Below are 24730 nucleotides of genomic sequence, written 5' to 3'. Positions count from 1 at the left end.
TGATAGAGGGTGCTTGGCACCTTTAATTACATTTCTACGGTGTTCCATATAACGAACATGCAGAGTCCTAGTTGTGCGGCCTATATATTATTTGCTTCCCACACTTGCAAGTAATAAGGTATATAATGTAAGTGGACATGCAATTTATAAAATCCTTAATACAAAATATTTCCTTTGTCTTGAATGATTGGAAATTAGTACTCTTTCTTGGTATGTTTTCACATGATTTACAGTTACTCTTTCCACACCTATGATGACCTATTGGTCTTTCAGGTAGCCATGTATTTTTAACCCCTCCTACTTCTCTATTTCCTTTCATAAAATGGCTTGGTACCAGTTTCCTTCGCAAATTGTCTGCTTTCCTAAAAATAGTACGTCCCTTTGGGTCTATATGCTTCTTTAATACCTCATCCAACATTAATAATGATGTATTCCTTTTAATCACCTGGCTTATCTTATGTGCACAGCTATTGTATTGTGTAACAAATACTGCATTCTTATCATTATTATTACTTAACCTCTTTTTTCTTGATGACGACTTTATTTTTAATAACTCCTCCCTGTCCATTCCTTCCACCTCAAAATATGCCTTCTCCAATACTTCATGTGGATAGCCCTGTTCCTAAAACGATTGCATAAGATTTGCTGCTTGTAATTGGTACATAGATTTTGAGCTGCAGTTTCTACGCAGTCTCACCAACTGCCCTCTTGGGATACTCTCTTTCCATACTTTTTTATGACAACTCCTATAATTCAGATACCTATTTTGATCCACCGGCTTAATAAATGTTTTAGTCGTTAGAATATTATCCTCTATTGACAGCTCTATATCCAGAAAACTAATTGTGGTTAAACTATAATGTGAAGTGAATTTCAGACCATACTCATTATGATTTAAACCATTAATAAATAACTGAAGTGATTCTAACCCTCCACCCCAAATTATAAACAAATCATCTATATACCGACCATAGTATACCAGATCCGCCCCAAGTCCGCCTCCCCACACATGTTCCTCCTCAAAGGCACCCATGTATAGGTTAGCGAAACTCGGGGCGAACCTAGCACCCATGGCCGCACCCCGTGTCTGTAAATAATATTGTGAATCAAATATAAAATAATTATGTGTCAATATAAATTTAATAGAATCCAATATAAAGACACGTAGAGGGTCCGCGGTATCGCCACATCTTAGATACTTATCTATTACTATCAAACCCTTCTCATGCGGGATATTCGAATATAATGACTCTACGTCACATGTTAATAGATAATAATCCTTCTTCCATTTAATCCCATTCACAATATTCAAAAAATGCTGTGTATCTTTAATGTGCGACCTCAGACCCTCTACGTGTCCCTGCAAAAAATGATCAACAAAAAAAGATAAACTATTTGTGAGTGACCCCTACACCTGAAATTATAGGTCTCCCAGGTGGATTAATCATAGTCTTATGTATTTTTGGTAAGTAATAGAACGTAGCAGTGACCGGGTGCGCACAAAGTAAAAAATTAAATATTTCTCTGGATATAGAGCCGTCTTCTAAAGCCGTATCCAACAGATCATTATATTGTTTCTTGAACAGGGTGGTGGGGTTGCCATCCAACCTACGGTAAAACTTTACATCTCTCAATTGTCTCTGACATTCTGTCACATAATCATCCGTATTTAGGATAACCACCCCACCACCCTTATCCGCCGGCTTTATTATTATAGATTTATCATCTTGTAATAACTTCATAGCTTTTCGTTCTCCCGGAGTCAAGTTATCCTGATATCTTGTTATTTCTGATTTGTTACATATTTCTCTAAAGCTTGTCAGGGTAGTCCTATAAAAACTATCCACAAGAGGTCCTTTATATGACAAAGGGTAGAAGTCGGACTTCTTTTTAAAGGGGTTTCTTTTTATATCAAATATAGGTATCTGCTCCTCTATATCCATTTCTCCGGTTGCACCTTCGTATCCTAAACTCTCCAAAATTTCCTTCATATATTCATCATCCTGATCTAATATGATGGGACTTTCCTCACTTCCTCTTTTCTTTATTTCCTTTAATGCAAAATATCTTTTCCTACTTAGTGTGCGTATGTAACGATTAAGATCAACAAATAATTGGAATAAATTAGGTTTTACTACAGGTGCATAATTTAACCCTTTTTCTAATAGTCTAATTTCATCCTCTGTAAGGGAGCGTTGTGACAAATTGAAAACCCCTTTTCCAATATTTCCCCCTTTCATCTCCTGCAGGGAGTTTTTAATCTGTTTTCTTCTGTTCCCTCCTCTACATCCTCTTCCTCTCTGTTTCTTTCCCTTTTTCTCTGATACTTGGCTGTTTGCCACATGTTGGTCTCCTGTCGTCTGTCTAAAAAATGTTGGTGACGATTAACTGGTGTAAGATCTTGCTCGTCTTCTGTTTCTGAAGGTCTCATTTTCCTATCATTCTGAGAATAACCTCCATAATTTTCTAATACTTTATATTTATTTCTATGTGTGAAGGTTGTTTTCCCTTTAAAGGTTGATGGTCCCACCCACTTATCTCTATATGTTCTTTCCTGATATTTATTTTTTGGAAATGATGTCTGAAATTGCTTCCTCCTTACTACCTCTTTTGGTGTATAGTTTCCCTCCCTATTATTATAATAGGGATGTTCTCTCTTATAATTTCTTGATACTCCTTTTTCATAATCAGAAACATCCCTTCTCATTTTATGCTCCTTTCTTTCCACTAGGGATTGTTCAAATTCCATTAATTTTCTATTCACTTTAACATCCCTTTCCTTAAATTCCCCTAGTTTTTCATAGTCCTTTAATTCTATGAGCACCTTTTCTATTTCTGCCTGTAAACCTTTCACCCATTGTTCCCTGTATTTTATTAATAAATGCATAAGATTTTTAGAGCAATTGTCTAAAGTGACATTCCACTCCTCCGTAAAGGTCTTATCCTCCCTGAAGGTGGATTCCTTCAGAATTCTCAGACCTCTCGGAACAATGTTGCCATCTATGTATTTCTGTAATGACAACTAATCCCACCAGTGTTTGGTCTCATCCATGCATAAGTTCTCCAACCGATTAAAGAGCCCATGCATTTCTGCCAGACCACCTGTGTTTTCCTCCACAGGACTATTTCTCTTTCCTCTCAAATATAAATCCCTTCTCTCCATCCTATTCGTAATACATGTTAGTTGTGTCATGTTTATCCCCTCCCTCCAAAAAATGGGATGACTTTTGTACAAAAATAATATATATCTTAAATGTATAAAATAAATAAAATAGATGCAGTTACCTGTCCAAGCTCACCAAACACAGATTGCTATATACACAGCTATATCTACTATCATCACAATTAATCACTGCTGCCTGGATATACCAATTTAGTAAACCAAAACAACCCAACCTTCCTGGCGCTGTGATTAATCAGTTGAAGTGCCGCAATTTTCAGGGGTAATTGGTTAAGCCCCTTATACTAGAATCCAAAAAGAAAAAATTGTTTTTTTTGCAAAAACAAATGAGAATGCGCTACCTCAATCTGATATGATTTTTAATAATTATATAAAAACAATATACATCACATAAATACCGGCCAGTATCTTAAATCTAAAAAACAACAATTGCTGTACATAAATGCAATTCAGAATATATATTCACTTATTAAAATGTATTCTTTCAGGAATAAAACCTCTTTAAATGACCAATGTTAAGGCAGTCCATGTATTTTTATATTTCATTAAGCAATTAAGGCATTCCTATGCACATATGGAAATCCATGCTCTCTCACACCTGTGAGTTTCCATTCACATATAATGGTGTTTATGCAGCCTTATAACTCTTATGCAAAACTCGATCTTTGTTTCACTGCACCATATAATTTGTTGTTATAGCTACCTTGTAGCAATGTCTCTATGCCCGTTTTTTCTCTGGGCAATCCTCCGTTCCCCTCCCGGCTATTGCTTTTAATTCTAGCCTTATCTGGAGTCCCATGGGTACTTGGGGATAGACGCTCACCAGTAAACCCTTAGCACTGGGGTTTTCCGATGCTCTCACCGGCCGGCCAGTATAGTGGTGCTGTGTAGCAAGCTGTGCCCCGTATAGGAAGATCCCGACAATTGCACTCCGTGTCCAGAGATCCTGACAGACGCGTTTCTCCGCCTCCTTGCTTACGTCAGCGGTTTCATCAGTGTCCAATGATCTCTCTCCTCTCTCCTCCATTTAAATACACTCTCGTATCTGACCCGCATGTGTTTTACATCTACAGGTCATGCCACAATTAGCCTTTAGTATCGGTCTTTGTTATTTTTAAGGATCAAGCTATACAAACATACCTATATATCGCTACATTTTCTATTTCCTATATTTCCATAGAACTTGGACAGATAACTGCATCTTAATAACTAAGATGTTGTTGAGAGAGAGGGTGGGCAGGGGGAAGAGAGAAAGCAGAGGAGAGAGAGGGGAGCGAGAAAGAGAGAGAGAGAGAGAGAGAGAGAAGTGAGACAAAGGAGGGGGAGTGAGAGAGGGTTGAGAGAAAAGGGGTGGGGAAAGAAGGAAAGAAAGAAAGAAAGAAAGAAAGAAAGAAAGAAAGAAAGAAAGAAAGAAAGAGGTTAGACTAAGGAAGAGGGTTGAGAGAGAGGGCAGGCAGGGAGAAGAGAGAAAACAGAGGAGAGAGGTGAGAGAGAAAAAGAAAGAAAGACACACAAGCTGATCACTATGTTGAAAAAAGGGTAAAAAAAATAATACTCACCTTAGGATCCGGTTATTGGTGCTCTGGTGCGGATTTGCGGTCATCTGGGCTCCCTGCTGCTCCTGTGACCTCCGGTGCATTAAATTAAAGCAACAGCTAACTTTACAGCACTGGAGGTCTCAGCAGCAGGTAACCCCGAGGACCGTCAGTGTACACCAGACCTCCATCACCTCTGGTGAGTATTATCAGTGGTCAGTGGGGTCGCGGCATGAGAGAGTTCGTTTCGATGGGAAGGGAGGTGCAAGCGGTAGTGGCGGTGATGTCAGGCAGAGGCACATGCGCTGCACATAATCTGGTTATTTTTTATGAAAAATATTCAGATAGTGCTGCGGGGAGGCATCACATGGACAGAACTTTCTCACAAGCTCTGTCCCTGCATCCATTGCGAGTCTGAGCTATTTTGTCACCTCACATTCGCATCCTCAGATAAATCGGCCCCTTAGTATCCAATATTAAAGTCAAGTATACAAAGGTAGTTCTTGTTCTATGGAACTTCTCTCTAATTTAGCTGATATGAGAGATCATAAATATTGTCCTACTACTGCTTATTCCATGATTGCTATACTTTGATGAAACTCAATTGTATCATCTGCAGTATACATTGATCATAGTTTATGACACCTCACATCAGTGGCGGAACTAGCGAGCGGTGGGCCCAGATGCGACAAAATGCTTTGGCCCCCCCATCCCATCCAAGTCCACCCCCTCACCCCTGGAGAGGATCTGGTGAGGGGGACCTGCTCAGGGCCAGAGAAATGGATACCTAGCAACAGTGCCGTAACTAGACATTTTAGCACTGTGTGCAAGAAACGGCATCGGAGCCCCACCCCTGCATGCAAAACAGGGGCAGTGCGCGTCGTAGGTGAGCACAAAAATACATGGGGCGTGGTTTCGTGGGGAAGGGGTGTGGCTACAAAATAATACCAATTCCTAAAACGGTGCACAATAGTCTCCATTATTCAAATTACGCTGCACAGTAGCACCACTACACCAGGTAGAGACCCTTTTACACCTTACGGCAGACAGATTCCTCTTTTTACACATTACGGCAGACAGCATCCCCTTTTTACACATTACGGCAGACAGCGTCCCCCTTTTTACACATAACAGCAGACAGCGTGCCCTTTTTACACATAGCGACAGACAGCGTGCACTTTTTTACACATAACGGCAGACAGCGTCCCCTTTTTACACATAATGGCAAACAGCGTCCCCTTTTTACACATAACGGCAGACAGCGTGCCCTTGCTACACATAGCGGCAGACAGCGTACACTTTTTACACATAACGGCAGACAGCGTGCCCTTTTTACACATAACGGCAGACAGCGTCCCCTTTTTACACATTACGGCAGACAGCGTGCCCTTGTTACACATTACAGCAGACAGCGTCCCCTTTTTTACACATTATGGCAGGCAGATTCCCCCTTTTTACACATTGCGGCAGACAGCGTCCCCTTTTTACACATCACGGCAGGCAGATTCCCCCTTTTTTACACATTACGGCAGACAGTCCCCCTTTTTGCACGAAAAGAAAGAAAGAAAGAAAGAAAGAAAGAAAGAAAGAAAGAAAGAAAGAAAGAATGAATTATACTTACCCTCTCCGCTGGCTCAGGCTCCTCGGTGCAGCTTCTGGCAGAGATGGATCACGATTCCCGGGCAGGAGAGAAGGAGGAGGAGGGAGGTGGAGGAGGGAGCAGCAGCAGCGCTGTGTTATTGGTGGAGGCGCTGCTGCTGCTGTCCCTCTGCTTCACTATAGGCTGTTCTCCGCCGCTGTGAATGGCTGGGATGCACTTCACAGCGGCGGAAGATAGCCTATAGTGAAGCAGAGGGATAGCAGCATCAGCAGTGTCTCAACCAGTAACAAAGCGCTGCTGCGGCTCCCTCCTCCACCTTTCTCCTCCTCCTTCCCCCCGTGACCACTGCGCTGCGCTCCTCTCCTATGTCCTGCGGGCGGCTGTGTGCTGCGGGCAGCGGTTGCCCGCAGCACACAGCGGCACGTAATGAGTCAGTTTGACTCATTACATTCTTTGGGCCCCTGGACAGTGGCGGGCCCCAGTGCAACGCACTGGTTGCACTGGCGGTAGTTCCGCCTCTGCCTCACATAAATAGCAAAAGTGAAAAATATAGTTTCCTTAATTAATGACATATATAGTAATAAACTAGTGTTAAGTGAGAGCACAATATATGCAGTAATAATTCAGAAAAGGTCCCCAGACCTAGTCAGCCCTTATATTGCTAAAGCAAAGAGTAGAATTGATTTCCACAGATAGACTTGTGTACCCCCACATTATCCAGGGTAGTCTTGAGCTCCACTATTGAACAATTATATATTGTAGGATAAATTGGGTAGGGTTATGAGGTATTGACTGCTATATGGGGGTCGTCAAGTGGTTGTAACCTCACCCTCTCAAAACTGCAAGCCCAAATCCTTCCCTAGTATCCCCTTTATTGTGTAATTTAATTGTACAGTATTTTCTTTTTCACATACATAGCTGCAGTAAGGGTCAGTACTATACCTGATTAGCATCGCTATAGCTCTCAATGACACCACTTTGACTTTTACATTTTCCATCATTAAAATCCAGGTAAGAGTAAGGCACTGCCGGGAAGTGTCTGGTGTCTGTGTTATATGGACTGTCACAAGTGGAGGAATTACCTTTCCCAGCTCCAGATGCACACATGTGATTTATAATAGCATCAACATAGATATGCACCTAAAATATATAAAGACAAGTTAACTATTTCAGCAACTTGCATTTTATGCTTTAAGTAATATTACAACAGTGCTGATATTTTTCCATTAGCATTCTCCCATTTTCATATTCACTATCAACATGACTGTCCCCAATATGACTACTTGCCTTTGATATTACTGCAGTATACAGTTGTAACTATTACTGAGGTTTGTAAAGAGTGTTACCACAGATCAGTGATTTGTAGGTAAAGGGTTTATAAAGGGATCTGGAAGCGAGCAATTCACGGAAAATATACTGAAATCATGACCTGGAATCAGATATGATAATAAGAGGTACTGTATATTAAAGCAATCTCATCTTTGATATTATCTGCATGGTCTAGAGACCAAATATTTGGTGGTGAAGTTTAAACAAAGTTTTTAACTACTGTATTTGGCCTTTAAGGGAATTCAGAGAATCCATGAATAATGGATTTCCATTGATGAAAACAATAACAGCAATACAACATCTTATTTGCAGTGAAATATTTGATCATCATTTGTTAAGTCCTTGAGCATAAAACGTTCAACATATAGTGATTCAGTCAGCACTAGTCAGGTTCACTTGTTATTGCAGTTTCCATTTGCCTAAACCATAATTTCAAGGTTTGTGTGAACACATTTTTAAGTGTTTAGTGCTCATATTCAGTAGATGGGATTTATAATGTATTACCAAGTAAAATCAAAGTGCTCAATTCTGATTTGGAAGCAAAGCAAAAAGAGCAAGCAACTTTGTATTTGGAATGTAAGGATGTGCCCTGTGGGCACATCCATGCTGCTGTCCCTAACTGGGGGCCGCGCTGGGGCAGCTTGTCTGTCCCCAGCGCGGAGTGTGCGGCGGCGGGGAGCGGCGCGGCGGCGCTTTGAACTTGGCGCCGCTCGGGCCGCCAATCAGAAGCGCCGCCCGCAGCGTTTGAATCTTGGCGCCCTCCGGGAGCCAATCGCGGCTCCCGGAGCGGCAGCCAATCGTAGAGAGACGCGGCGAGCCAATCGGCGCTCGCCGCGTCATAGGCCCCGCCCCCGGCGTCTGACGTCAGACGCCGGGCGGGACGGGGAGCAGGAGGCCGCGCCGAAGAGCGGCGAAGGCAGAAGAGACGCCGGGCGGGAGCCGAAGAGGGCGCGCGCGCAGAAGAGCGCGAAAAGGAAAGAAGATCCCGGCGGCAAAAAGAAAGAAGACGGGCTCGGAGAAGAAGATGTCCAGCGGCGGCTGGACGCGGCGCGACGACGGCGGCGCCGCTGGCCAGGACGGGCCAGCGGCCGAAGATTAAAGAACAGCGCCGGAGGGGTCACCAGGGGTGGGAAGCAAAGGGCTGCCGAAGCTCCCCCCTGGTGCCTCTCCCAGCGGGTCAGGTAGGCCCTTATCAGGCGCCCCTGTACCCGCCCCTCCCTAGACCACCGGGTGTTCGCGCAATAGGCCCGTGGGCACAGTCAGGCCCTCCCGGCCTGTGGGCATGTAGCCGGGCCCTCCCGGCCCGTGGGCATTTGGTCGGGCCTCTCGGCCCGTGGGGGCACATAGGCAGGCACTAGGCCTGGGCGCAGGTTGGGCACTAGGCCCATAAGTATAGTCAGGCCACCGGCCTGTGGGCGCAGTTAGGCGGGCATTAGGCCTGAGGGGCACGGTCAGGCACTAGGCCTGTGGGAGCATTAGAGGGCATTAGGCCCTAGTGGATTTTGGCCAAATAGGTACGATAAGGTGACCTTGGGATCAAGGCCCAGGTCACCCAACGGGCAGCAAGGTAGGCGAGCGCTAGGCCCGTGGCAAAGTCAGGCCTCCGGCCTGTGGACAGTTAGGGGGCGCTAGGCCCATCGAAGCAGTGTTTTCCCCGAGGTGAGTAAAGGTGACACTGGGCGTTAGGCTCAGGCCACCCTGAGAGTACGGTAGGTGGGTGAGCTGTGCGGTCCCCACTGCTGGGTGTTCTGAGTCGGGTAGATAAAGGGACAGCACCGTTTTATGTTGTAACTCCGATAGTGTGATATATGTTGTTACCGTGCAGGGCAAAGTGTATGTGTTGTGTAAGTTGTGCATAGTTGTGTTGCACCACACCCACAGAGCTAGTTTGAGGGCTCTGCTGTTGTAGATAGTATAGGGTGTGACACTAGGTCAGAGTTAGGCCCTGCACGGCTGTTTCTCTTTGCCTCCTTACAGGGACCTGTAAGTGGAGAAGATCGGAGTGCAAGACTTGTGACGGTGAGTAGCATCCGTGTACGTCTGTCCCTTGTTTGTCCCCGAGCGCCGGAGTTAGGATTGCTCACGGACGTGAGAATCCCTTTCATCACACTACGTGCGAAAGCGCGAGTGTGTGAAAGCTGGGTAGCTGAGGCTTTGTGCCGGTGATGACCATTCACCCAGCCGGTGAAGGTCGCAGCCACCCCTGGGGTATCCCCTGTTCCACCGGAAGCAGGGTCGATACCCCCTTTAATGTAGACCATTCTCTCCTCAGCTCGGTCGACGGTCAGCTCCAAGAGGGAATCGCCGTGTCCGGATCCGACTGAAGAATTCCAGGTCCGTTGAAGGTTCCGGTACCTGAAGGTGAGAGAGAGCGGCGCCTGGTGAGTACCGAGTCTACACCTGCACGGCAGCAGGCACCACCACACGCACCGCAGTCCAACCGCACCTCTCACACTTGGCGTAGTCGGCAGGATCAAAGAGACCGGATCACGGACACGATGTGGAACGCCACCAAGAAGACCTCCCTGCGGACGGCTCCGAAGAAGACTCACCCCCGGACGTGTGCGGACCAGAGCGACTGGGTGACGGTGTCTGGGGCAGACATCCTGAAGATGGTGCAGCGGTCGGTCCAGCGTGAAAAAGAAGAGCGCCGGGAGAAGGGGCGCAAGAAGGCCGCTGTGACGCCCTGCAAGAAATGTCGGCAAACAGGTCACTTTGCCGACGAGTGTACTTGGCGAGAGACGTCCCCAAAGAAGGTGGTCCAGGAAGCGGACCGAAGACGTCAGAAGGGCCAAGCGAAGAACGAGTCCTGGTGTTTGCTCTGCGGAAACTACGGGCATGAGCACAACAGTTGTCCTTGGGACGAAGAGTTGAGCGAAGACGAGGTTGATTCCCGGTGTGAAAGCTGTGGAGATCCCCGACATCGGCTCCTGGAATGTCCATGGACGGAAGACAGGACGGACTACGAGGCCACGGTGAAGCAGCTGACGGAATCTCGTCAGCAGCTTTGGGACCGGGTGGCTGCAGAGCCTGTGTGTGCGCTCTGCGAGGCGAGAGGACATGCGCTTCCCGATTGTCCGTGGAATGAAGACCGGATGATTGCGGATGGTCGCGCCCAGAGATGGGAGGAGGAAACCAGGGAAATGGAGCGGAAGGCCTTGCTTGAAGTTAATTTGCAGGTGCCCATTTCCTCTGAGCCGGAACCAACGGGTGAAGATTCCCCAGTGAAGGAGGTGGACCAGGAACCCGTCTTGGAGAAGGTGGCAGTGGCCCTCCCTTGTTGGAAGTGTCGGCGACCAGGACATGCGGCCAGTGAGTGCCCTTGGGAAGATGCCGCGGACCTACTTTGTCCGAAGAAAGTGACCCCAGTAAGGCAGGATCCTTTCCCGCATGAGGCGGAGGTGGACGACTGGGAGGTGAAGAGGCCACGCTGTCAAGAAAAGCGTGAAGACCCAGTGACTGAGACGTCCGGAATCTCCCCACGATGGACCCGTCCCCGGCCAGGACGTGCGGAACAGGAGTGTCCTGGGTACCAAGAGATGCCAGCGGAAGCGCAGGAGTACGCTGAGGAAGAAAAGGATCCAGCGGAAGCGAAGGAGTACGCTGAGGAAACAGAGGTGCCAGCGGAAAAGACTAAGTACGCTGAGGAGGGAAATACCCCAGTCCAGATATCGGAAGAAGACTCGAACTACGGTGAGCTGTCCGCCGACGAATCCCTCCAAGAACAGATGGAGGACGACTCTGGCATCGGAAGCGCCGACGAGAGAGACTGGCAGGATCGGGTGGAGTCATGCCCCCAGTTGAATGCCCTTCGTGAAGAGGAGGAGATAGTCCTGGAGCAAGAGTACCTGCCAGGAGTGTCGAGATGGACCGACGTACGGGGACAGGACTGTGATGCCGTGGGAGGACCCGTTCCAGAGGAAGACACAGGACCTTTGGAGATGCCCCACGAGGAAATTCGACATGTGGTGGCTGTTACCCGGGAGGAAACGGATGCCCGGAGGATTCCGCTGTTGGGTGGTGGTCGATACCACACCCGGAAGACAGGGACGAAGCCACAGACAATATCAGAGGCCAAGAGTGGGTGACTGTTGTCCCCGTGGAGGAAGATTCCCCTTGGTGGCCAGCATCAAGCGACTGTGAGGAGATGCCACTCCCCCAGAGGATCCGCCGATGGAGGTCAGGCCGTAAGAGGAACCCGGAGCTGGAGGAGGAAGGATGTGGGGTCACAGCTGGTCCAGGCTGGGCCCCCGAATGCACCCTCGCCAGAAGGACCTTGGAATTCCCTGACCCGCGGACGATGGACGTCGTGAGGAACTTTGTAGGGACTACAAAGGAAAAAGGGGGGGGAAATGTAAGGATGTGCCCTGTGGGCACATCCATGCTGCTGTCCCTAACTGGGGGCCGCGCTGGGGCAGCTTGTCTGTCCCCAGCGCGGAGTGTGCGGCGGCGGGGAGCGGCGCGGCGGCGCTTTGAACTTGGCGCCGCTCGGGCCGCCAATCAGAAGCGCCGCCCGCAGCGTTTGAATCTTGGCGCCCTCCGGGAGCCAATCGCGGCTCCCGGAGCGGCAGCCAATCGTAGAGAGACGCGGCGAGCCAATCGGCGCTCGCCGCGTCATAGGCCCCGCCCCCGGCGTCTGACGTCAGACGCCGGGTGGGACGGGGAGCAGGAGGCCGCGCCGAAGAGCGGCGAAGGCAGAAGAGACGCCGGGCGGGAGCCGAAGAGGGCGCGCGCGCAGAAGAGCGCGAAGAGGAAAGAAGATCCCGGCGGCAAGAAGAAAGAAGACGGGCTCGGAGAAGAAGATGTCCAGCGGCGGCTGGACGCGGCGCGACGACGGCGGCGCCGCTGGCCAGGACGGGCCAGCGGCCGAAGATTAAAGAACAGCGCCGGAGGGGTCACCAGGGGTGGGAAGCAAAGGGCTGCCGAAGCTCCCCCCTGGTGCCTCTCCCAGCGGGTCAGGTAGGCCCTTATCAGGCGCCCCTGTACCCGCCCCTCCCTAGACCACCGGGTGTTCGGGCAATAGGCCCGTGGGCACAGTCAGGCCCTCCCGGCCTGTGGGCATGTAGCCGGGCCCTCCCGGCCCGTGGGCATTTGGTCGGGCCTCTCGGCCCGTGGGGGCACATAGGCAGGCACTAGGCCTGGGCGCAGGTTGGGCACTAGGCCCATAAGTATAGTCAGGCCACCGGCCTGTGGGCGCAGTTAGGCGGGCATTAGGCCTGAGGGGCACGGTCAGGCACTAGGCCTGTGGGAGCATTAGAGGGCATTAGGCCCTAGTGGATTTTGGCCAAATAGGTACGATAAGGTGACCTTGGGCACAAGGCCCAGGTCACCCAACGGGCAGCAAGGTAGGCGGGCGCTAGGCCCGTGGCAAAGTCAGGCCTCCGGCCTGTGGACAGTTAGGGGGCGCTAGGCCCATCGCAGCAGTGTTTTCCCCGAGGTGAGTAAAGGTGACACTGGGCGTTAGGCTCAGGCCACCCTGAGAGTACGGTAGGTGGGTGAGCTGTGCGGTCCCCACTGCTGGGTGTTCTGAGTCGGGTAGATAAAGGGACAGCACCGTTTTATGTTGTAACTCCGATAGTGTGATATATGTTGTTACCGTGCAGGGCAAAGTGTATGTGTTGTGTAAGTTGTGCATAGTTGTGTTGCACCACACCCACAGAGCTAGTTTGAGGGCTCTGCTGTTGTAGATAGTATAGGGTGTGACACTAGGTCAGAGTTAGGCCCTGCACGGCTGTTTCTCTTTGCCTCCTTACAGGGACCTGTAAGTGGAGAAGATCGGAGTGCAAGACTTGTGACGGTGAGTAGCATCCGTGTACGTCTGTCCCTTGTTTGTCCCCGAGCGCCGGAGTTAGGATTGCTCACGGACGTGAGAATCCCTTTCATCACACTACGTGCGAAAGCGCGAGTGTGTGAAAGCTGGGTAGCTGAGGCTTTGTGCCGGTGATGACCATTCACCCAGCCGGTGAAGGTCGCAGCCACCCCTGGGGTATCCCCTGTTCCACCGGAAGCAGGGTCGATACCCCCTTTAATGTAGACCATTCTCTCCTCAGCTCGGTCGACGGTCAGCTCCAAGAGGGAATCGCCGTGTCCGGATCCGACTGAAGAATTCCAGGTCCGTTGAAGGTTCCGGTACCTGAAGGTGAGAGAGAGCGGCGCCTGGTGAGTACCGAGTCTACACCTGCACGGCAGCAGGCACCACCACACGCACCGCAGTCCAACCGCACCTCTCACAGGAACATACCTTGTTGCAATGAATAAAGACATAGCACATTTATATTCTAACTGTGCATGGGAAATACTGGCTACTTTTACAAGTAGCCCAAAAATGCTAGCTTTATCTTTACACTGCAATCTAGATTTGAGTTTGAACACAACCCACCCCTATGAAATCTCTCTGCACATTTTATATCTGCCCAACCCACAGTGCAACCTGGGTTTGCCCAGGTGCAGTGTTAATTGTTGGGTTTTTTTTTGCTTTACTTCAAAGTCAGAATCAGGACTATTGTCAAATAGTATTTTGATCTCACTTATAACAGAGTATTAGAAAAGGGTTTTAGATTGTTTCCTGTCCCATGTACTTAATAGGAGCACCCACAAAACAGAGTACGATTTCCCAGAGCATTGGTGCACTACAGAGTCCATGTATTTACAGGTTCATTCTCTTTTATTATTGTTTAAAGCTGGAGATCTAGGCTTTGTTGTGGCATCGATTTTAACATCCATGTGCAAAAGATATAAGCTAAAACTACATCATGCATTACAAATATGTGATTGATTGATTGATTGATTGATTGATTGATTGATTGAATAAATAAAAATAAGAAATAAATGATTACCCCAACATTGTTACATCTGGTGACCATGTCTCTGAATTGCTCTTCATCACCAGAGCGGGAGCAGATCTTATAGCTGACTGGTTGATATCTCTCCCACCATGGTCTATGTGGGTTAGTGATGATCAAGTGCTCATTAGGTGGTGATACCTATAATAAAATAATAGACAGTGTATGATCTCTAATAGGCAATGATTGTTATATGTACTAACTGGTGCTTAATGGCAGCTTCAGCATTTATAACCGCTGAAAGCCCAGCAATTAGCAGAGACAGATAAGGGTCCATAGATTTTAAGTTTACCAATAAGCATTTGGATCCTTTAAAATATCTCCCATGTGAAATATTTAAAGTATCTCCAAAATGTCATGAGACATTATAATTTATAGCTTCTTCCCACCCATAGCAAGAGGTGACAGAGCCCCATAAAGACTTTAGAATCATGATTAATAACCAGTTTCACTACATCTCTTTTCACATATATTATTGACAAAATAAAATTATTTTTAACTCCTTTGTGACAAAAAAAGGAGTATTGTTTTTGCATGCATAATTCTTTCTCTGTAAACTCAATGACAACACAGGATATAGGACTGCCTACCTGAAAGGAACAGGACACAAGGGGGTTAAAAGCCCCTCCCACATATCTCAGTTATAAACTAACCATACGGGCCTAATGGTATACAGAAAAATACACTAAGACTTTGCCAAGTGTAAAAATAAAGGCTCAGTCATGGACTTTACATGGAAATTCTATCTATCACATCTCATTGCAAGTGTCACCAAAAGCACAAATTCTGGTTAAACAAGACAAGTGCTTCCAGATGTTGTCCTGCAAATGTGCCTAATGGCAGCTGGTTCCATTTAAAACGTTGATACAGCTCTAGTAGAATATGGTATTACTACTTTTGAAGAGAGATCATCTAATACTGTACTGCTTAAATTAATGACTTGACTGGTCTACCTAGCAATGGCAGCTCTATTTGATTTGCAAGCTGTAATGTTTTGCCTAGGAATTTGTAGTTGTTAGGTCAGTGGTGTGAAACAGGTAGCACATCTGCTCTCCATCCTTTCTCCCCAGTCAACATAACATAACTTCAGAGTTTTAGGTATACAGAACTGGGGCATAATAAGCTCAATCCATCAAAACCCCACAAATATTTTCACACTTTTGTACAAATAGCTTCACATTTCTATTCCGGTTTCACTCTATGGGGGTGTTCAATTCTTTTGTGTGCCCCTTGCTGGTCGTCTATATAAATAAACATCCAATTTAGCAATTCAATTGTTTCTATTAGTGTAGGCACCCATTAGTGTAGACGCGCTTAAGAACACTGGGTTTTGGCCGCACAAAGTGGCTAAACCCGTCTAAGAAGTGGTTAGGGCACCCAACCAACGAACTTTGCACACATATCTTCTTGTACATCAGGAGGTTGCGAGAAGAAACATCTCCCTCGTGGATAACAAGAATCTAAATGGAGCAACAATTGAATTGCTTCATTTGCACCCCCTAGTGTTAGTCATGGTGGAAAACAACTGAATCACCCCCTTTGAGTCTTAGATATAGAAACATCACAAAGAATGAGGACAAATATGATTTGGGAATTTAAAAGGTAGGGAGAGCTGTAAGGGTGGTCTTTTGGGCAAATATTGGGAATGTGAGGAGGCTTGATGGATACAAGGGCATTGCATTTCTGGCATCTAAGGAGTTGTGGAGAGTGGTGATCTGAGGAAATGTGGCACTATTTTTTGGAATATGGGAGGATATAATGGTATGCAGTGGAATTTCAGAGCAAGCGAGAGGCATATGTGGGCAGTTTGAATTTAGGAAAATGGGAGTGAAAAGGTTATTTTAATGCTGTTTTGTCATGTTTGAAGGTTGGATAGCATTCCATTCTGTTCTTGAAGTATGTCTGATTGTCCTTCACTGCTTTAGTTAACAAAAATACATCCCTTTGTCATGTCTTTGTAATTTAGGATTTGAGCCAAATGAAGGCAAGACCACATCTTAAGATTTGTGATACTTTAGGGCACAGGTTCTCAAACTCGGTCCTCAGGACCCCACACAGTGCATGTTTTGCAGGTAACTCAGCAGGTGCACAGGTGTATTAATTACTCACTGACACATTTTAAAAGGTCCACAGGTGGAGCTAATTATTTCACTTGTGATCCTGTGAGGAGACCTGCAAAACATGCACTGTGTGGGGTCCTGAGGACCGAGTTTGAGAACCTGTGCTTTAGGGAAAAGAAAACCCAATAACCAGAATACAACCTCACACTTACACTACGTGGCTAAAAGTATGTAGACACCTTCCACTTTGTGTGATTGCCAATTTTAGCCACACACATTTCTATCAAGGGCACAAAATTACACACAACTACGTAATCTCCATATTCAGATTTTTGCTGTAGAATGGGTCTTAGTGACTTTAAATATGGCACTGACATAGGATGTTACCTTTCCAGTTTGTCAATTTTCTTACTAGTTCTGCCCCCGTCACCTGTAAGAACTTTTGTTAAGAGGAAATGTGTAGGAGTTAGAGATGAGCGGGTTCGGTTCCTGGGAATCCGAACCCCCCTGAACTTCAGCCTTTTTATACGGGTCCGAGGCAGACTCGGATCTTCCCGCCTTGCTCGGTTAACCCGAGCGCGCCCGAACGTCATCATCCCACTGTCGGATTCTCGCGAGGCTCGTATTCTATTGCGAGACTCAGATTCTATATAAGGAGCCGCGCGTCGCCGCCATTTTCACACGTGCATTGAGATTGATAGGGAGAGGACGTGGCTGGCGTCCTCTCCGTTAGAATAGATAGAGACACTTGAGTTGATTACTTAGTAATTTTGGGGAGCATTAGGAGTACTCAGAGTGCAGAGTTTTGCTGATAGTTACTAGTGACTGACCACCACCAGTTTTATTTATTATTTAATATAATCCGTTCTCTGCCTGAAAAAAAACGATACACAGTCACATACCATATCTGTGCTCAGCCTCAGTGTGCTGCATGATAATATCATCTATGTATATCTGACTGTGCTGAGTGCTCACTGCTCACACAGCTGAATTGTGGGGGAGACTGGGGTGCAGTTATAGCAGGAGTACAGTGCACACTTTTGCTGCCAGTGTGACTGACCAGTGACCACCAGTATATTGTCTGCCAGAAAAAGTTAAACACTCCTGTGGTGTTTTTTTTTTTTATTCTATAAACGCATTCTGCTGACAGTGTCCAGCAGGTCCGTCATTCATTATATTATATAAATATTTACCTGCAGTAGTGTTATATTTTTTTTGTTCATCTCTATCATCTTTATCATCTTTATATTAGCAGACGCAGTACGGTAGTCCACGGCTGTGGCTACCTCTGTGTCGTCAGTGCTCGTCCATAATTGTATACCTACCTGTGGTGGGTTTTTTTTTTCTATCTTCTTCATACTAGTAGTTTAGGAGTCTGCTGACAGTGTCCAGCAGGTCCGTCATTATATTATATATACCTGCAGTAGTGATATATATATGTTTTTTATATCATTATCATCTCTATACTAGCAGACGCAGTACGGTAGTCCACGGCTGTAGCTACCTCTGTGTCGTCAGTGCTCGTCCATAATTGTATACCTACCTGTGGTGGGGGTTTTTTTTCTATCTTCTTCATACTAGTAGTTTAGGAGTCTGCTGACAGTGTCCAGCAGGTCCGTCATTATATTATATATACCTGCAGTAGTGATATATATATATTTTTTATATCATTATCATCTCTATACTAGCAGACGCAGTACGGTAGTCCACGGCTGTAGCTACCTCTGTGTCGTCAGTGCTCGTCCATAATTGTATACCTACCTGTGGTGGGGTTTTTTTTTCTATCTTCTTCATACTAGCAGTTTAGGAGTCTGCTGACAGTGTCCAGCAGGTCCGTCATTATATTATATATACCTGCAGTAGTGATATATATATATTTTTTATATCATTATCATCTCTATACTAGCAGACGCAGTACGGTAGTCCACGGCTGTAGCTACCTCTGTGTCGTCAGTGCTCGTCCATAATTGTATACCTACCTGTGGTGGGTTTTTTTTTCTATCTTTTTCATACTAGTAGTTTAGGAGTCTGCTGACAGTGTCCAGCAGGTCCGTCATTATATTATATATACCTGCAGTAGTGATATATATATATTTTTTATATCATTATCATCTCTATACTAGCAGACGCAGTACGGTAGTCCACGGCTGTAGCTACCTCTGTGTCGTCAGTGCTCGTCCATAATTGTATACCTACCTGTGGTGGGGTTTTTTTTTTCTATCTTCTTCATACTAGCAGTTTAGGAGTCTGCTTACAGTGTCCATCAGGTCCGTCATTATATTATATATACCTGCAGTTGTGATATATATATATTTTTTATATCATTATCATCTCTATACTAGCAGACGCAGTACGGTAGTCCACAGCTGTAGCTACCTCTGTGTCGTCAGTGCTCGTCCATAATTGTATACCTACCTGTGGTGGGTTTTTTTTTTTCTATCTTCTTCATACTAGTGGTTTAGGAGTCTGCTGACAGTGTCCAGCAGGTCCGTCATTATATTATATATACCTGCAGTAGTGATATATATATATTTTTTATATCATTATCATCTCTATACTAGCAGACGCAGTACGGTAGTCCACGGCTGTAGCTACCTCTGTGTCGTCAGTGCTCGTCCATAATTGTATACCTACCTGTGGTGGGGTTTTTTTTTCTATCTTCTTCATATTAGTAGTTTAGGAGTCTGCTGACAGTGTCCAGCAGGTCCGTCATTATATTATATATACCTGCAGTAGTGATATATATATATTTTTTATATCATTATTATCTCTATACTAGCAGACGCAGTACGGTAGTCCACGGCTGTAGCTACCTCTGTCGTCAGTGCTCGTCCATAATTGTATACCTACCTGTGGTGGGGTTTTTTTTTCTGTTTTCTTCATACTAGTAGTTTAGGAGTCTGCTGACAGTGTCCAGCAGGTCCGTCATTATATTATATATACCTGCAGTAGTGATATATATATATTTTTTATATCATTATCATCTCTATACTAGCAGACGCAGTACGGTAGTCCACGGCTGTAGCTACCTCTGTGTCGTCAATGCTCGTCCATAATTGTATACCTACCTGTGGTGGGGTTTTTTTTTTTTCTATCTTCTTCATACTAGTAGTTTAGGAGTCTGCTGACAGTGTCCAGCAGGTCCGTAATTATATTATATATACCTGCAGTAGTGATATATATATATTTTTTATATCATTATCATCTCTATACTAGCAGACGCAGTACGGTAGTCCACGGCTGTAGCTACCTCTGTGTCGTCAGTCACTCGTCATCCATAAGTATACTAGTATCCATCCATCTCCATTGTTTACCTGAGGTGCCTTTTAGTTGTGCCTATTAAAATATGGAGAACAAAAATGTTGAGGTTCCAAAAATAGGGAAAGATCAAGATCCACTTCCACCTCGTGCTGAAGCTGCTGCCACTAGTCATGGCCGAGACGATGAATTTTCATCAACGTCGTCTGCCAAGGCCGATGCCCAATGTCATAGTACAGAGCATGTAAAATCCAAAACACAAAATATCAGTAAAAAAAGGACTCAAAAATCTAAAATAAAATCGTCGGAGGAGAAGCGTAAACTTGCCAATATGCCATTTACCACACGGAGTGGCAAGGAACGGCTGAGGCCCTGCCTATGTTCATGGCTAGTGGTTCAGCTTCACATGAGGATGGAAGCACTCAGCCTCTCGCTAGAAAAATTAAAAGACTTAAGCTGGCAAAAGCACAGCAAAGAACTGTGCGTTCTTCGAAATCACAAATCCACAAGGAGAGTCCAATTGTGTCGGTTGCGATGCCTGACCTTCCCAACACTGGACGTGAAGAGCATGCGCCTTCCACCATTTGCATGCCCCCTGCAAGTGCTGGAAGGAGCACCCGCAGTCCAGTTCCTGATAGTCAGATTGAAGATGTCAGTGTTGAAGTACACCAGGATGAGGAGGATATGGGTGTTGCTGGCGCTGGGGAGGAAATTGACAAGGAGGATTCTGATGGTGAGGTGGTTTGTTTAAGTCAGGCACCCGGGGAGACACCTGTTGTCCGTGGGAGGAATATGGCCATTGACATGCCTGGTGAAAATACCAAAAAAATCAGCTCTTCGGTGTGGAATTATTTCAACACAAATGCGGACAACAGGTGTCAAGCCATGTGTTGCCTTTGTCAAGCTGTAATAAGTAGGGGTAAGGACGTTAACCACCTCGGAACATCCTCCCTTATACGTCACCTGCAGCGCATTCATCATGTCAGTGACAAGTTCAAAAACTTTGGGCGACAGCGGAAGCAGTCCACTGACCAGTAAATCCCTTCCTCTTGTAACCAAGCTCACGCAAACCACCCCACCAACTCCCTCAGTGTCAATTTCCTCCTTCCCCAGGAATGCCAATAGTCCTGCAGGCCATGTCACTGGCAATTCTGACGAGTCCTCTCCTGCCTGGGATTCCTCCGATGCATCCTTGAGTGTAACGCCTACTGCTGCTGGCGCTGCTGTTGTTGCTGCTGGGAGTCGATGGTCATCCCAGAGGGGAAGTCGTAAGACCACTTTTACTACTTCCACCAAGCAATTGACTGTCCAACAGTCCTTTGCGAGGAAGATGAAATATCACAGCAGTCATCCTGCTGCAAAGCGGATAACTGAGGCCTTGGCATCCTGGGCGGTGAGAAACGTGGTTCCGGTATCCATCATTACTGCAGAGCCAACTATAGACTTGTTTGAGGTACTGTGTCCCCGGTACCAAATACCATCTAGGTTCCATTTCTCTAGGCAGGCGATACCGAAAATGTACACAGACCTCAGAAAAAGACTCACCAGTGTCCTAAAAAATGCAGTTGTACCCAATGTCCACTTAACCACGGACATGTGGACAAGTGGAGCAGGGCAGACTCAGGACTATATGACTGTGACAGCCCACTGGGTAGATGTATTGACTCCCGCCGCAAGAACAGCAGCGGCGGCACCAGTAGCAGCATCTCACAAACGCCAACTCTTTCCTAGGCAGGCTACGCTTTGTATCACCGCTTTCCAGAATACGCACACAGCTGAAAACCTCTTACGGCAACTGAGGAAGATCATCGCAGAATGGCTTACCCCAATTGGACTCTCCTGTGGATTTGTGGCATCGGACAACGCCAGCAATATTGTGTGTGCATTAAATATGGGCAAATTCCAGCATGTCCCATGTTTTGCACATACCTTGAATTTGGTGGTGCAGAATTATTTAAAAAACGAGAGGCGCGTGCAAGAGATGCTGTCGGTGGCCAGAAGAATTGCGGGACACTTTCGGCGTACAGGCACCATGTACAGAAGACTGGAGCAACACCAAAAACGCCTGAACCTGCCCTGCCATCATCTGAAGCAAGAAGTGGTAACGAGGTGGAATTCAACCCTCTATATGCTTCAGAGGTTGGAGGAGCAGCAAAAGGCCATTCAAGCCTATACAACTGAGCACGATATTGGAGGTGGAATGCACCTGTCTCAAGCGCAGTGGAGAATGATTTCAACGTTGTGCAAGGTTCTGCAACCTTTTGAACTTGCCACACGTGAAGTCAGTTCAGACACTGCCAGCCTGAGTCAGGTCATTCCCCTCATCAGGCTTTTGCAGAAGAAGCTGGAGACATTGAAGGAGGAGCTAACACTGAGCGATTCCGCTAGGCATGTGGGACTTGTGGATGGAGCCCTTAATTCGCTTAACAAGGATTCACGGGTGGTCAATCTGTTGAAATCAGAGCACTACATTTTGGCCACCGTGCTCGATCCTAGATTTAAAACCTACGTTGTATCTCTCTTTCCGGCAGACACAAGTCTGCAGGGGTTCAAAGAACTGCTGGTGAGAAAATTGTCAAGTCAAGCGGAACGCGACCTGTCAACATCTCCTCCTTCACATTCTCCCGCAACTGGGGGTGCGAGGAAAAGGCTCAGAATTCCGAGCCCACCCGCTGGCGGTGATGCAGGGCAGTCTGGAGCGACTGCTGATGCTGACATCTGGTCCGGACTGAAGGACCTGACAACGATTACGGACATGTCGTCTACTGTCACTGCATATGATTCTCTCACCATTGAAAGAATGGTGGAGGATTATATGAGTGACCGCATCCAAGTAGGCACGTCAGACAGTCCGTACGTATACTGGTAGGAAAAAGAGGCAATTTGGAGGCCCTTGCACAAACTGGCTTTATTCTACCTAAGTTGCCCTCCCACAAGTGTGTACTCCGAAAGAGTGTTTAGTGCCGCCGCTCACCTTGTCAGCAATCGGCGTACGAGGTTACTTCCAGAAAATGTGGAGAAGATGATGTTCATTAAAATGAATTATAATCAATTCCTCCATGGAGACATTCACCAGCAGCAATTGCCTCCACAAAGTACACAGGGAGCTGTGATGGTGGATTCCAGTGGGGACGAATTGATAATCTGTGAGGAGGGGGATGTACACGGTGATGAATTGGAGGATTATGATGAGGTGGACATCTTGCCTCTGTAGAGCCAGTTTGTGCAAGGAGAGATTAATTGCTTCTTTTTTGGTGGGGGCCCAAATCAACCCATCATTTCAGTCACAGTCGTGTGGCAGACCCTGTCACTGAAATGATGGGTTGGTTAAAGTGTGCATGTCCTGTTTATACAACATAAGGGTGGGTGGGAGGGCCCAAGGACAATTCCATCTTGCACCTCTTTTTTCTTTCATTTTTCTTTGCGTCATGTGTTGTTTGGGGAGTGTTTTTTGGAAGGGCCATCCTGCGTGACACTGCAGTGCCACTCCTAGATGGGCCAGGTGTTTGTGTCGGCCACTAGGGTCGCTTATCTTAGTCACACAGCTACCTCATTGCGCCTCTTTTTTTTCTTCTTTGCGTCATGTGCTGTTTGGGGAGTGTTTTTTGGAAGGGCCATCCTGCGTGACACTGCAGTGCCACTCCTAGATGGGCCAGGTGTTTGTGTCGGCCACTAGGGTCACTTATCTTAGTCACACAGCTACCTCATTGCGCCTCTTTTTTTTCTTCTTTGCGTCATGTGCTGTTTGGGGAGTATTTTTTGGAAGGGCCATCCGGCCTGACACTGCAGTGCCACTCCTAGATGGGCCAGGTGTTTGTGTCGGCCACTAGGGTCGCTTAGCTTACTCACACAGCTACCTCATTGCGCCTCTTTTTTTCTTTGCGTCATGTGCTGTTTGGGGAGTGTTTTTTGGAAGGGCCATCCTGCGTGACACTGCAGTGCCACTACTAGATGGGCCAGGTGTTTGTGTCGGCCACTTGGGTCACTTATCTTAGTCACACAGCTACCTCATTGCGCCTCTTTTTTTCTTTGCGTCATGTGCTGTTTGGGGAGTGTTTTTTGGTAGGGCCATCCTGCGTGACACTGCAGTGCCACTCCTAGATGGGCCAGGTGTTTGTGTCGGCCACTTGGGTCGCTGAGCTTAGTCATCCAGCGACCTCGGTGCAAATTTTAGGACTAAAAATAATATTGTGAGGTGTGAGGTGTTCAGAATAGACTGAAAATTAGTGGAAATTATGGTTATTGAGGTTAATAATACTTTGGGATCAAAATGACCCCCAAATTCTATGATTTAAGCTGTTTTTTAGGGTTTTTTGAAAAAAACACCCCGAATCCAAAACACACCCGAATCCGACAAAAAAAATTCGGTGAGGTTTTGCCAAAACGCGTTCTAACCCAAAACACGGCCACGGAACCGAACCCAAAACCAAAACACAAAACCCGAAAAATTTCCGGTGCACATCTCTAGTAGGAGTAACAACATCTCAGCCACATACATAGTAGACAGCCACACAAGCTCACATAAAGGGACTGCCAAGTGCTAAGGTACGTAAAAGCAGCATCTCATTTGCCCAGCAAATGTGTCCAAGCTCACAAATGCTCTAGTGACTAAATAGATGTTAACGCCCAACAGACATGTTCCTTACTAAGTGGATTTTTTCATAGAAAACTGTAATAACAGCAAACGGAGTCGTGGTGTGCATGGGGGTGGGGGGTGCAACTGCATAGTAATGGCCATGGTTTTGGAATTAGATGTTTCATAAGCACAAATGGGTGTGATGTTTAAGGTTCCACATACTTTCTGAAATGGTGCCTTATTCTAATTGTCCAATTCCAATTATTTGATCATAAGGCTTCTTGGTTGCTCATACCACTGCTCTAACTTACTTTACTAGTCATTGGTTTGTGGCGGTAGAAAAGTGTTC

General features: G+C 46.5%; 1 protein-coding gene across 1 annotated transcript in view; it reads right to left on the bottom strand.

Annotated features, from left to right (window-relative positions):
• LOC134957881 (pancreatic alpha-amylase-like) overlaps nt 1-24730 on the bottom strand; it is a 190000-nt gene that overhangs the window by 129228 nt on the left and 36042 nt on the right. Inside the window, exons 2-3 of the mRNA XM_063940101.1 lie at nt 14482-14628; nt 7259-7456 (exon numbers count right to left, since the gene is read on the bottom strand). Coding sequence (XP_063796171.1) covers nt 7259-7456; nt 14482-14628 — 345 coding nt within the window. The remainder of the gene's footprint in view (nt 1-7258; nt 7457-14481; nt 14629-24730) is intronic.

Source organism: Pseudophryne corroboree, chromosome 9, assembly GCF_028390025.1.
Source record: "Pseudophryne corroboree isolate aPseCor3 chromosome 9, aPseCor3.hap2, whole genome shotgun sequence".
NCBI lineage: Eukaryota > Metazoa > Chordata > Amphibia > Anura > Myobatrachidae > Pseudophryne > Pseudophryne corroboree.
Note: the sequence above shows the minus strand (reverse complement) of the source record. Positions and strands in the feature narration are given on the sequence as shown.